The sequence below is a fragment of the Fistularia commersonii genome, chromosome 29 (assembly GCF_037954325.1).
Source record: "Fistularia commersonii isolate RoL2024-O1a breed Wild chromosome 29, RoL_Fcom_v1.0, whole genome shotgun sequence".
NCBI classification, from domain to species: Eukaryota; Metazoa; Chordata; class Actinopteri; order Syngnathiformes; family Fistulariidae; genus Fistularia; species Fistularia commersonii.
Window position 1 is genome coordinate 901637 of NC_141312.1, and position 13580 is coordinate 915216.

The following is a 13580-nucleotide window of genomic DNA, read 5'->3' on the forward strand; positions in this document are numbered from 1 at the left end:
CACTGGGGAGGCTCCACACAGGAAGGGCTAACCACTGCACCGCCGCTGCCTGTAAATACATACGTGTCATAGTTAAATACGAAAAGTTTGCGTGCGCTTGCTTTTCAAGTTTCTTTGCGAGGATCTTCTGAGTTTGAATTATACCACCTCATATTCGCTAATACCGCGTTCTTCTTCCTGGAGCTCAATCTCCGCGTTCACGCCCCACTTGCTCCTCGCCATCCCGGATCCATAAGCAAACATGACAAATGGCTCCCCGGGGCTCCCGGATAGCATTCGCAGCTCTCGGGCTGCATGGTGCGGCCTGGAGCCCCAGAGGCCGGGAGTCTGACACCTCCGAGCTTCGGCGGGACTCGTGGACGCGCCGTAACATTCACGGTGAGCGTTGGCTCATTAATCGATGCGGCGTTATTTCGGCGAAATGGCGAGCAGAAGTAGATGACCGAGCTGGAACCATTCGTGCCGAGCGGCTTCCCGCATAGGTGAATCCTCCGTGGGGCGTCTCCTGGGGTCCCCCCTCCCTGAAAGTCCTCAGGATATCCACAACGGTATTCTGCGATTAAAATGTACTCACCCTCCTTTCACCAGCGTCGTTCGCCTCCCGCGAGACTTTAACTCGTTCCCTTAAGACAGGGGTGTCAAACTCAAATGAAGTCAAAAATGGGACAAAGTCACGGGCCGATGTTGATATTTATTGACAATAACCAGCCTCTACAGCAGCCTCGCTTTTTTGGACATAGTTTGTCGTGAAACCAAACCTCTTTTCATTTCTTTAATTTCTCCAGGTCCTCGTTCTTGTCTTGGTGTTTGGTTTCATGGTGTCTAATGTTGTCCTCCTCGGTTGTGGCCACGTCAACTCTGCATACAAGACAAACAGGTCTGTCTTTTACATATGGAAACAGATATTCTGCCTCCCGCCTTTCTTTTTGCCATTTTTTGGAGGGGTAGCACGGCGCCAGAATTAGCATAAGGCCGCTATGACCACTCCGCCAGCAGAGCGTTCTGGGATCTGTAACTCTAGCGGTCCGTGTGCTGTAGGCTATAATGTCTTAAAGTCATTTGGTCAAATATAATGACGGTTTGACATCCATGCCTTAAGAAGTCCCTCAAGCTAAGCGTTGTTAGCTGTATTGTTCACAGGGTCAGTTAGGACTCACTGGATCTAAACACAAAAGCATCACCTTTATGGACTTTTTCAGAGTCCCCTAGCTCTCTCATTGGCCAGTTTCCCAGGGGGCGGGGCTTGAGCCACCATTTTGATTCTCTTTATGAGTATTAAAGCTACTATTGTAACGTTTCAGCTATTAGCACGTGACTGCTAGCGCTTCTTCTCTTGCTCTTTCACTTCTCACCCGGCGGAGGCAGAAGGCCGCCCGGGATCTGCTCGGGGTTCCTGCTCCGGCGGGGCTTCTATGCTCGCTCATGGAGGAACGTCAGGTTTCAGAAGACCATCTCAAAGAGGTCGGCCGTACGGCCAACAGCGTTGCGATTGGTCACTGCAGAAACAAAAATGTGACTCGACGTTCTGCTGAAGACCTGTCGGATGAAATCGGGCGATTTATCGGTAAACCCGATGATGGCGACATCAACCAAGATCTCCAGACCGTTGGCCTACAAGCTGGAGCTTGACCAGGGACCTCCTCCTCAGGACCGCAGGGACTCGTCCCACAGACGACAAATCTTCAAGAAAACACGAGGAAGTTTGTCAGACGCCTGCCGGGGGAAAGGCAGACGCAACAATCGGCGTAATCTTCATGATATTTCTCCTCCGAGGAGCTGAGAGACAATCAAGGGACCTTCAGATGTTCTGACACCACTGATTTACCACCAGCAGAAACACCTGGAGTTTCCTCAATAGTCATATTGAGTCATGCCTCCAAACTGGCAACGCCGCTTTCACACTGATGTAAGAGACGAGAGAAGTTCAGCGGTGGAAACTAATGTAGAGAAGTAACAGGAAGTGGCGGAGAGGCGGCTGGGCCTCGGAGACCGACCTTCGAGACCAAGACGGCGGCGTCACGATTGAGCGACGCGACAAAGAACAACCGAGTCGGATTCAATTAAAATGGCGGCGTATCCCGACCCGGCTCAGCGGGTCTGGAGCTCACAGGGACCCGGCAGATCTTCCACCTCCAGACAGAGGAGGTGTGAAGGTTGGGAGGCACTGATGGTTTATCGCTACCAATAACGGTAGCGCTAACAGCTACATGCTAATAGCTAATTTCCTACGGCCTCCTTCTGCTTCTTGACTTCAGGGTGTTCCAGGTGAGCTAAGCTAGCAGCTATGGTGGCTATGGAAGATCAAGCCACGTGGGAGGAGACCTCCGGAGAAGACCCGCGGTCACCGAGGTGCGCTGATACCAAATCAAACCGGGCCGGACGGCGTGCAGCGGCCATTCAGGAGGTCCCTTCACTTCCACGTCCGGCGGTGGGAATTCAGATGCTCGCTTTGGCCTCATTAGCGCCGCCGACGCCATTCCGTCTCCTCTGCCCTGCGGATGTTTTTCTGTGGCTGCATCGGCTGCTCGCCGCCACGCCATCGCTCGTTGACGTGCGCTTTTTTCTCATTAAACGCAGCTTATTTAACATTCCTTCCAGACGGCGGCGGGTCGACGCGTTCAAAGCTGCGCGGGAGTCAGTAACTTTTGGCATTTCTGATGCGTTTAATGAAAGATGCTTTCATCTGCAAGTGTGTGTGTGTGTGTGTGTGTGTGTGTGTGTGTGTGTGTGTGGGTGGGTGTGGGTGTGTGTCTTTGGGTCGGGGGGGCTATATAGGCAATATCTCTCTTTAATCTCCTAAATTAGCCCGAGCTCAGGTTGGAAAAGGACGATTTGTACGTTAAACGCGTCAACGGCGGAATGGCGTGAAGGAGCAGACGTTTCTGACAGGCTGCGTTCATGTCTCGAGGTCTGGAGGAGCCCTGTGAGTGTGTGTGTGTGTGTGTGTGTGTGTGTGTGTGTGTGAAGGATCACTCTTAGCTCATTCATTTTTCACTGAAGAGAAGGCCTGGTGTCGTTCATGCTGATCCACTCAGCCATCTTAAAGATCTGCTAATTATTCAGTCGACTGCAGAGGAGACTCTCACACACACACACACACACACACACACACACACACACCTCCAAGGTCAGAGAAACAAATGGGGGGTGATGAAGCGCAGAAGAGAACTAGATAAATGAACATGTATGTGATCAGAGTAGCGGTTAGCGCTAACCCTCCGCGCAGGAAGGAACCCGTGTGGGAACCCACGGCTTGGATTCCCACTCGGGTTCCTTCCTGTGGAGGCTCCATGTTCTCCCCGGGTCTGCGTGGGGTTCCTCAAGGTTCTTTCCACAGTCCAAACACATGCAGGAGCTTCACCGGAGACCCGACACGGTCCAGATGCGTGGATGAAAGGGTGAATGGAGGTCTCTGTGATTGACAGGCAGCGGGGATAGGCTCCGCCCCAACCGTCCCTGAGATAATGAATGAATGAATGAATGAATCTCTCTTTTTGCAGGATCCAAGTTCCTCTTCACTTCTTCACCACATCACCTGCTGGACTCCTCGCTGTCCTGTTATTTGTGAGGTGTTATTCTTTCAGTGAGTTTAATTTTCTAATTTTAATCCACTTTTACCGGGCCCAGCGCCGTCGCCGGGGCAACTATAACGTGAATGTTCTGAGGCTCAGAACGGGGAAGTAAAGTCATGTAATCTGTCAGGGGGCAAATAAACATCTGTACATCCATGGGTTGCATGTATTTGTCACAGAGCGTTGGAGCGTGGGCCTCCGCCTCGGAGCGCATCCACCCCAGAATGCTAATGGGGTTTAGTTTTCTCGCCGCAAAGAAACCAGAATCGAAAAAAAAAAACAAAAAAAAAAGGAACCAATTTGCAGCACGAGGCCCCAGTTTCCACGGGATCTGAGATTTCTGCATGTTGAATCATGCACGTCGCGTTGCGCGGAGTTTCACGTCTCTTTTTTTTTTTTTTTTTCCGGCGCTGTATTTGTTTGTCCGCGTCCCACCTAGGCGCACGCCATATAATTAACCGCACCGCACACGTGCACAAGGTCAACACTCCCGCAGCAGCTTGTGAGGATCAGAGGAAGCAGCCGCTTCACTAATTCAATCACCTGACTGTTCTGCTGTAAATAAAGAACTTGCAGCGTCTTGCAGGGTGTGCGCGCACGCCGGCGCCTCATTAGAGCAGATTATCGAAAAGGAAACGGAGGATCTAATTAAGGAAACGCCGCTTTTGTAACGGCGTGCTGCTCGTTCGCCGGCGCCCGAACCGCGCGTTTCCGCTCAGTGACTGGACGCAGGACGCCGCTCCTTGCAGAGGCGTTATAAGACTTTAATAAAATCTGTCATCTTGCTTTGCTCGTACAATAAAAAGGCTTTCTTTGTGTAAAATACAGTCGTGTTAATCGTGGCGTGAGAAGCCCCGGGGGTTAATAGAAAGGTCCACGTCCACGTTGGATAAATGGCGTTCTGGAGCCAAGCGGAGGGTAAACGGGCCGCTGGATCAAAGTAGAAAATCAACACGGGCGAAGCGGGAACACGCCTGACAGGAAGCCGAAGGCGGCGGCGGCGGCGGCGGCGGCGGCTCCTCTCGGGGACTCTCAGCTCATGAACTGCGTGTAGCCCTCGGCGCCCGTTACTATGACATCCATCCAGATCCTCATGGCCTCCGGGGACGGCGCCACCATGTAGTAGAGGCGGTCGTGGGTCTTCACGCAGAAGGTCAGAGAGGGGTTGGGGCTCTGAGGAGGAGGAGGACGTCCACAGATGAAAAGCAGGAACACCTGTCGCTTCCATCACGATGTTACGGAGATCCTGCAAAATCTGACCGATTGTAATTCAGAATTGCACGAATGAAAATAAACCCCGGGTGTTTTTCAGATCCTTGAAAAGGGCCGCTGGGACTGACACTATATGCACATTTATACATCCTTCTCTGAATTTAAATGGATTTAAATCTCCATATCCGAGTCCGGTTTGTATTAAAACCCAGCAGGATTAATTCAATAAAAGCATCCGAGGCGTCTGTGAGGCTGGTAGAGATCATCTATCATTCCAAGCAAAGCTATTTAAATAACAGTAATAATAATAATAATAATAATAATGATAATAATAATAATAATAATATATTGTATCATCATCAAAATCACAATAATCATAATAATGACTAATTTATTTAATGTTATATTGTTTTAATGAAAATGATAATGATAATAAAAACAGTAATAATCAGATCATCATCATCATAACAATAACAATTAAGATTATTATTGTAAAAATGATCACTAAGTGTAATCATAATATAATCATTGTTATAATTACTATCACCATTGATAATAATGAAAATAATCCTTTAATAATCCTCATAATTATTATAATCATAACTAATACCCATTTGATAGTTATGATTATAATAATTATGAGGATCATAATATTATTATTATTATTATTATTATTGCAATTATCATTGCTATTATTATTATTACATTTTCCATTCCAGCCTGAAACCTGTCAGCTTGTGTTTCCTATCGGTTCATCCACATCCGTGCAGAGCATCAGCGGAGGAAAAGCAGAGAGCACACACACACACACACACACACACACACACACGGTTACCTTGGTGGCGCTGCGCAGGTGATCATAATACACCTCCTCGATGGCCTGGAAGTAGATGAGCCCCTTCAGCTTGGTCTCATGCTTGTCTGCGGCAGGAGGAGACAGAGAGAAGGTTCAGAGGAGCTTCCAGCCTCCACATCATGCAGGACCTCCACCGGACCAGTCTGACCAGTCTGACCAGTCTGACCAGTCTGACCAGTCCGACCAGTCTGACCAGTCCAAGACATGGCGGCGGTGGCGCACGGCCGGGAGCCCAAGACACGGCGGCAGCGTGGGGTCACGTTGTGACGATCCAGCTGCTACGAACAAATACTTCCAAAGATGATCAACCTGCAGCTCCTCTTGCATGCAAAGTATGCACACACACACACACACACACACACACACACACACACACACACGCGCGCACGCGCACACGCACACGCACACACACACGCACAAAATTGCTTCTTCTCAGTTTCAGTGCCATGTTAAATGTTCGCCCTGCTTGGCAGCTGTGTGTGTGTGTGTGTGTGTGTGTGTGTGTGTGTGTGGCTTATATTTCTCTGCAAAACCCAAGTAAGAAAAATATGAAAATGTCAATTTGCCTATGTATATCTATTAATATATTTCTATATTCTGATTTTTTATTTAAAAAAAAAAAGTCTCCATTTAAACCCCCGTGGGGTTTCACACACACACACACACACACACACACACACACACACACACACACACACACACACTGCTGCCACGCAGGCCAGACCGGTGTGTTTGCCTGAGGTCGTGGCTGGAACTGAACCTCCAACCCTGAGAGCTTCTGCCTCACAGCCAGAAGGTCCGAGGTTGGAGTGTCCATGTTCTCCACGTGTCTGCATGGGTTCCTCAGGGTTCTCCAGAGGAGGTTCAGCACAGACGGTGTGAATGAGAAGGTGCAGGGTTGGATGCGTGGTGAGTCTGAGATGGTCCAGAATGGATGAATCAGTGTGTTTTAACTTTCACACTCCCAGCTGCCTCGTGATCACCTGACCAGATCCTCCAGAAGCCCCTCAGATCTCAGATTTTAAACCAGATCCTGATCCGGGGGGGGGCCTCCGGGAGACCTTCTCGCTCTGAAGGTCTCTCGACGGAGCCGGACGAGCCAATTAGAAGCAGCGCTCCATCTCCGGCGCCGCCTCGGGTCTCCGGCGTCCCCTTGATCCGGCTCTCCTCGTCTTCAGAAAGCATCTCCTCTCCACGCCGATGATCTGATCTTCTCAGCCGGCCCCCAGGCGGCTCGGACGGTCCGGAGACGTCCCTCTCCGGCCCCGAGGACGCCCATCCAGCCTTTCTCTCCTCTAAGATCAATCTACTTCCAACAACTGGGTCCCCCGGCGCCCCGCCGAACCCCGGGCTTCTGCAAACACACCGGCTACGACACAAACATCCTCTGACAATTAAAGGAAATCTTCTGAGACGCCTCAGAAACCCTCCTTTTTTTTTCCTCCCTCCACAAGTCAAAAGTGCTTCGTAATGAGATAAATGTTTTTTGAAATGTGAGTTTGGTGTTATTAGTCACGGGCGAGCCAGGAGCCAGCCTGCACCCGCAGAAAAACACGTCCCGGGAAAGCGTTGCATCGCGTTTCATCACCATCATCGCCATCATCATCGTCAGGAGCGAGGGGGTGAAAAGGCTAGGCGGGCGAGCGGTGGGGGGGGAGGAAGAGGAAGAGGAAGAGGGGCGCCGCCGACGGAAACGCACTCGGAAACTATTTCAGGCCCGCGTCGTCACACGCTGTCTGCGGCGGAATTATCCAGAAAAGTAACAGCTAACGAGTGTTTTTTTGTTCTGGTTCCGGTGGACTGGATGGTGGACAACTGGAGGAGTCCACTTTACCGTTAGGACACATGAGAACGGACGATGTCGGCTCTCCGTTGTCTGTGGAGGTTCTCGGTCATCCAGGTGGGGGTGAATTTTGGTCCACATCTTCTTGTCGTGGCAAGTGGACTTGAATTTCTTCACTTGAAGAGGTTTCAGGCCTCATCCAAGAGGCTGGTTCAGTTTCCCAATGTAACCTCCGGGGTTTTGGGCGGGTCCAGGTTCTGGTGGCTTGTTATGTGAATAAAAGAGTTGATGGGCAGAAACTAGGGCTAATACTATGCTAACGGCAGTGTTGTTCGTTGGGGACAAAGGAGCAACTTTTGGGGCCTGACAAAGGAGTGACAGTGTAAGGTACAGGGGTGAACTCCATTCCTAGCCAGGTACTCCCACAAAAGTTGCTCCTTTGTCCCAACAAACAACACCCCCGTTAGCATTGCAACCCCCTTAGACCTAGTTTCTGCCCGTCAACTCTTCCTTTTACATAACAAGCCAGCAGTACTTGGACCCGCCAAAAACTCTGGCAGGTATACAGGGAAACTCCCCACTGAAGAAACCTCGCAGCTTCAACCCCGGGGAGTTCGACGCCTCGATGGGCAGAAACTGGGTCTAAGGGGGTTGCGATGCTGATGGGGGTGTCGTTCGTTGGGGACAAAGAAGCAACTTTTGGGGCCAGACAAAGGAGTGAAAGTGTAAGGTACCGGGGTGAACTCCATTCCTTGCCAGGTAATCCCACAAAAGTTGCTCCTTTGTCCCAACGAACACCCATGTTAGTATCGCAACCCCCTTAGACCATCAGACCTTGTTTCTGCCTGTCAACTCTTTCTTTTACATAACAAGCCACCAGAACCCGGACCCGCCCAAATCTCCAGGGAAACTCCCCACTGAAGAAGCCTCGCAGCTTCAACCCCGGCGCCTTGATGGGCAGAAACTAGATCTAAGGGTGTTGCGATGCTAACGGGGGTGGTGTTCATTGGGACAAAAGAACATCTTTTGTGGGATTACCTGGATTGCAATGGAGTGTACCCCGGTACCTTCCATCTGAGCCTCAGTCCACGGGATCCATCAGGTTTCACTCCTTTGTCCGACTTTACCTCTTCACATTCCACTCCAGGTGACCCCCAAAAGTTGCTCTTTTGTCCCCAACGAACGACATCCCCGTTAGCATCACGACCCCCTGAGACCCTCAGACCTACTTTGTGCCCATCAACTCTTCCATTTACATAACAAGCCACAAGAAAACCCCAGAGGTTATATTGGAAAACATGTCATTTGAACTGAAGAAATTCAAGCCCACTTGCCACGAAAAGAATAGGGTCTCCAATGAACCTCCTGCATGTGTTTGGACTGTCGGAGGAACCCGGAGAACCCTGAGGAACCCAACGCAGACACGTGGAGAACATGGAAAAAAGGCCTCCGACCGGGGACCTGAACAAGCAGCCAAATGAAAAAGGGAAAGGTCATCGCGGCTCCTCACCCACGTAGTAGCAGAAGTTCCTCTTCAGTCGGTCGAAAACGAACCAGCGCTTCTTCCACGACTTGATTTTGCCTCCCATCTTCACCAGGTGGCCCTTGCACATCTTCTCGGTGAGGATGACGAAAGGGCAGGTGTCGACGCTGTGGCCCGACGACTCCACGTGCGCTCGCAGGTCGAACTCCTCCTTGCGGTTGGGCAGGTAGCGGGTCATCGGGCGAGCCTGGGGGGGGGTCGGGTCATTTTAGATGCTTCCAAAGGCCTTCACGCAGGCCTCCACCACCACACACTCACACACACTCACACACCTGGGCCACGCAAGGCCCGAAGCAGACCGCCAACACCGCTGGGTGAAGCGTGGGGGGGGAATTAAACATCGGTGGCCATTAATGTAGTCTTTGTTTTAGATTTTTGTAGTTTCAAACAGGATTTGACTGAGCGACATGAGAACGAGCGAATGCTTCTCTCTGTATGAGAGATCATAACAAACGGGATCATAAAAAAAATGACACGACACCCCTGTCGTTTGAATGGTTCGACAACAAAAATCTACATTGTTATTTTAAAATTATCCTCTTTTGATGCAATGAAATAAGCCATTACCAAGCAGCCCCTGTTAAGTTATCATCCGCTTTCAGTTTCGCTTTCAGTTCCACCCGTCCGTGCAGGACCTCTTGATCAGGCCCGTACGGCGGTCAAGTTGTAGCTCCCGGACACACACACACACACTCACACACACACACACTCACACACCTGGGCCACGCAAGGCCCGAAGCAGACCGCCAACACCGCTGGGTGAAGCGTGGGGGGGGAATTAAACATCGGTGTCCATTAATGTAGTCTTTGTTTTAGATTTTTGTAGTTCCAAACAGGATTTGACTGAACGACATGAGAACGAGCGAATGCTTCTCTGTATGAGAGATCATAAAAAAAATAACACGACACCCCTGTCGTTTGAATGGTTCAGTCCGGTCAGCTCCTTCTCCAGAGCATCAATTCGACAACATAAATCCACATTTTTATTTTAAAATCGTCCTCTTTCGACGCAATGAAATACGCCATTACCACGCAGCCCCTGTTATGTTATCATCCACTTTCAGTTTCACTTTCAGTTCCACCCGTCCGTGCAGGACCTCTTGATCAGGCCGTACGGCGGTCAAGTTGTAGCTCCAGGACACACACACACACACACACACACACGCGTAAGATGGTAATGAAGACGGGTGGAGTGTGAGTGTGTCCCAAGAGCAGCTCCCGATCAGTCCCATCCCGGGCCGATCGGCGAGATCAATGATGCTCGGAGTGTGTTCGTTCACACGCCGGCAACAAAGAGCCGGGCGATCGGGCCGGATCCGGTTCCACCCGTCCGCCCGCCATCCCTCCGTTCTCCCCCTTCGCTGACAATCTCTGATCTTCCTCCAGCTGCTCCACTGACCTGGGAGAAGTGCTTCTCTCTCATCTTCACCTCCTCCTCCACCAGCCTCCGCCTGTGGGCCGTCTCATCCAGAAGCCTCCTCTCGGCCTCCTCCCGCCGCCGCCGCTCCTCCTCCAGCATCTGCCGCCGAGCCTGCGCCTCCCTCTCCTGGGACGGAGGAGAATATGTTAATGGCGGGCAAATATTGCGATACAAAGCGAGCGGCTGTCGGAGGAGGCACCTGGCGAGGTTTGTAAAATCCATCCCTCAAGTGTGTCTGCAAAGGTGAAAGCTTTGCTGATGTAAAGGGTTCCTTTGCTGCCTTCACACACACACGCATGCCGTGTATGTGTGTGTGTGTGTGTGTGTGTGTGTAAATAAACTTCACGTGGCCGCACTACGCAACAGTACTTTGTTGCACTTCCTTGGTTTGCAGTACTTTCCCGCTGTGTTTAAGTGATGTTCGAAGTACTTCTTCTGTACTTTGAGGACGGCGGTGTGTGAGAGGGGGACGGCGTGGTTTCCAGCCGCCAGGGAAGTGTGTGTGTGTGTGTGTGTGTGTGAGGCAGAGAGCTTTGCTGATGTAAACCCCTCCTTTGCGGGGTGCAGACTCTGAAGGTACAGGTGTGCCGGGTTTCACCATGCAGGGGTAAATAAAGCCCCGCTCCTTCGCGCCCCGAGGACGAGGAGGCGCTAAAAAAACTTTATTTCAATACCATTTTCACAAAAAAAAAAAAAAAAAAAGGGTCGCGGAAATTCTTATTTTCCCCTTTTTTTCTGACGAAACTGGAAGGAAGACGCAGCCCGGCCCCGAGACGGACGGGGAACCTTCACAAACACACACCAACACATCTAACACACCTACACACAGCTAACACACAGCTAACACACAGCTACACACAGCTAACACACAGCTAACACACAGCTAACACACAGCTAACACACAGCCACACTGTTCCACTGCTGCAGACGGACCTCCACCTCCTGTATTCCAGACCAAACATTTGACAGCAAACATTTTGAATGTTGCTTTTTCACCGCTCTGCCTGTCCTGAACACATGGTGAGTGAGAGGATGAATATATAATGTGTCTTTATATGACGTAGAAACAAGAGTGTGAATGGCTGCCTGCTCTTAAGTTAAAACAATTTATATTTCATTGTATTTCTTATTCTTCCTCCTTTCTACGATTATCTATTACTGTTATGTTTTTACTTGGATCTCTGGCACAACAATTTCCTTTGGGATAAATAAAGTTGTTCTCATCTCATCTCATCTCTTACATGCAATGTGAATGAGAGGGTGAATGCTGGATATCACTAAATCATGTGAAGCCAAGGTTGTATATCATTAAATAACATATAAATGAGAGGGTGAATGTTGTATATCTGTATTTAATGTGAACGAGAGGGTGAATGTTGTGTGTCTCCACATGTGACGGAGCTCCTCCGGCCCGACCACAGCTGGGATCGGCTCCAGCTGTGCGGACGATGAACAGGACCCGGTTCCTTTCCAGAACTTGGTGAAAGTATTTGTGTACTTGTACTCGACTCGTAGTCGGTCTAACGGCGGTGCCGGTCCTCCCCTCCTCCTCGCCTGCACCGAGAGCCTCTGGGGTTTGCAGAAGACGCTGAGGACTCACTCTGTTCTCCATGAGCCTCGCCTTCTCCTGCTGCGCCTCCTTCAGCATCTTCTCCATCTCCTCGATCCTCTGGGTCTCCAGGGCGCAGGAGCTGGGACACACAGAGGGCCGACGGTCACGGCGAGACGAAGGTCTCCCCGGCGGACCGCCGCGGATCTACGACTCCGGTCTGTCAACTTCCAGGTGGTTGCCATGGCAACAAGCGGCGCGCCCCGGGGACGGAACGTGTCGTCGCCGAAACAAAGCGGCGGCCCGTCTTCTGTCGGCAGACTCGGGCGTTCCCATGGAAACAGAGGCGTCTCTCACCTTTCCGGCGTGCACGGCGAGTTGCCCGTGGAGACGCTGGTCTCCAGGCTGTCCGAGCTCTCCAGGCTCAGGGTGTCGTACGCCTGGCCGGCGGCGCCGGGCGGAGTCTGGTGGTGCAGGATGGAGTGATGGACGGTGGGAGACGGATCTGTGAAAGGGCGGAGGAGGGCGGACGAGGGTCAGGGGCTGTCGCGGGCTCACGCTGCCCTCTGCTGACGCTAGCGTAGCATTGACGACCGTCTTCGCCGGTGCGTCTCACGGGCGGAGCGCCTCTTTGCGGTACCTTTGCTCTGCGGCCTCCTGGCGTCGGCCTCCGGCGGGTTCTGGACGTCCCTCGCCGCCAGCTGGAAGGCCTGGAGACACACGGCGAGGCGTGACCGGCTGGAGAAGCCAGCCAACGGACAGGCTTACCTGCGTGGGATGACTCACCTTGACGGGCGGCGACCTGTCGTACGAGGCGGCGGCGGCGGCGGCGGCGGGCGGGCAGGACGCCGTCTGTCCGACCTCACCGTCCGATTTGGACTTCAGGAGCTGGAAGGAGAAGAACATCTGGTTGTTATCAGCTGCTGTCCTTTAAGTTACGGCGACCACATGTGACCCTTGACCTTTGACCCATCATGAAGCTTACTTCCTCCCAGGTGGACCCAGCAGTATGTTTCCTGTCAGCTCCTCCGCCCGCCACGGAGGTCTGCAAGGAGATGAACTCACTATCTACCAGCAGCCACGTTAGAGGTCTGCTAAGACCCCTGGAGGTCCCTCAGCAGTCCCCTGTCCTGCTCACCGGATGCAACATCTAACCTCCTGACCAGAACCTTCTCGCCGTCTCCGACGCCTCTGCAGCTATCGTTTGAAAACACGAGCGCCCTCTGAGAGACCTCGAGAGGAGACCTTCGGAGAAGAAGGTCTCGAAGTCTCGTCCTTGTAGATACAGCAGATACGGAGTTTTGTAGAGGACGAGAATGAGAGGGTGAATGGATGTTTGTCTCGATACATGAACGAATGAGTGAATGGTTGCATGTTTCTACAACACGTTTATGAGAGGATGAATGGTTGCATGTCTCTCTAAGACGTGTGAATGAGAGGGTGAATGGTAATATGTCTCTATAAAAGGTGTGAATGGGTGAACATCCCTTTAGGACATGTTTATGAGTGAGTGAATGGGTTATCACATGGAAATGAAAGGGTGAATGGTTATTGTATGAATGAGTGAATGTCTCGATCTGATACGTTTATGAGAGGGTGAATGTTTGCTTGCCTCTATAAGACGTGTGAATGAGCAGATGAATGG

General features: G+C 51.3%; 1 protein-coding gene across 9 annotated transcripts in view; it reads right to left on the reverse strand.

Moving 5' to 3' along the window:
* Positions 1 to 4315: 4315 nt before the first annotated feature.
* Positions 4316 to 13580, reverse strand: part of phldb1a (pleckstrin homology-like domain, family B, member 1a) — a 32021-nt gene continuing 22756 nt past the window's right edge. For 6 of the 9 annotated variants that reach the window (XM_086176589.1, XM_086176592.1, XM_086176593.1 and 3 more), the window contains 9 exons: positions 12921 to 12980; positions 12722 to 12823; positions 12576 to 12645; positions 12293 to 12440; positions 11987 to 12077; positions 10366 to 10512; positions 8934 to 9153; positions 5620 to 5705; positions 4316 to 4745 (listed from right to left, as the gene is read on the reverse strand). In XM_086176589.1, the coding sequence (XP_086032715.1) occupies positions 4605 to 4745; positions 5620 to 5705; positions 8934 to 9153; positions 10366 to 10512; positions 11987 to 12077; positions 12293 to 12440; positions 12576 to 12645; positions 12722 to 12823; positions 12921 to 12980 (1065 nt within the window). In that variant the 3' untranslated portion in view covers positions 4316 to 4604. The remainder of the gene's footprint in view (positions 4746 to 5619; positions 5706 to 8933; positions 9154 to 10365; positions 10513 to 11986; positions 12078 to 12292; positions 12441 to 12575; positions 12646 to 12721; positions 12824 to 12920; positions 12981 to 13580) is intronic. The other 3 variants (XM_086176590.1, XM_086176596.1, XM_086176595.1) reach the window with 1 other exon arrangement.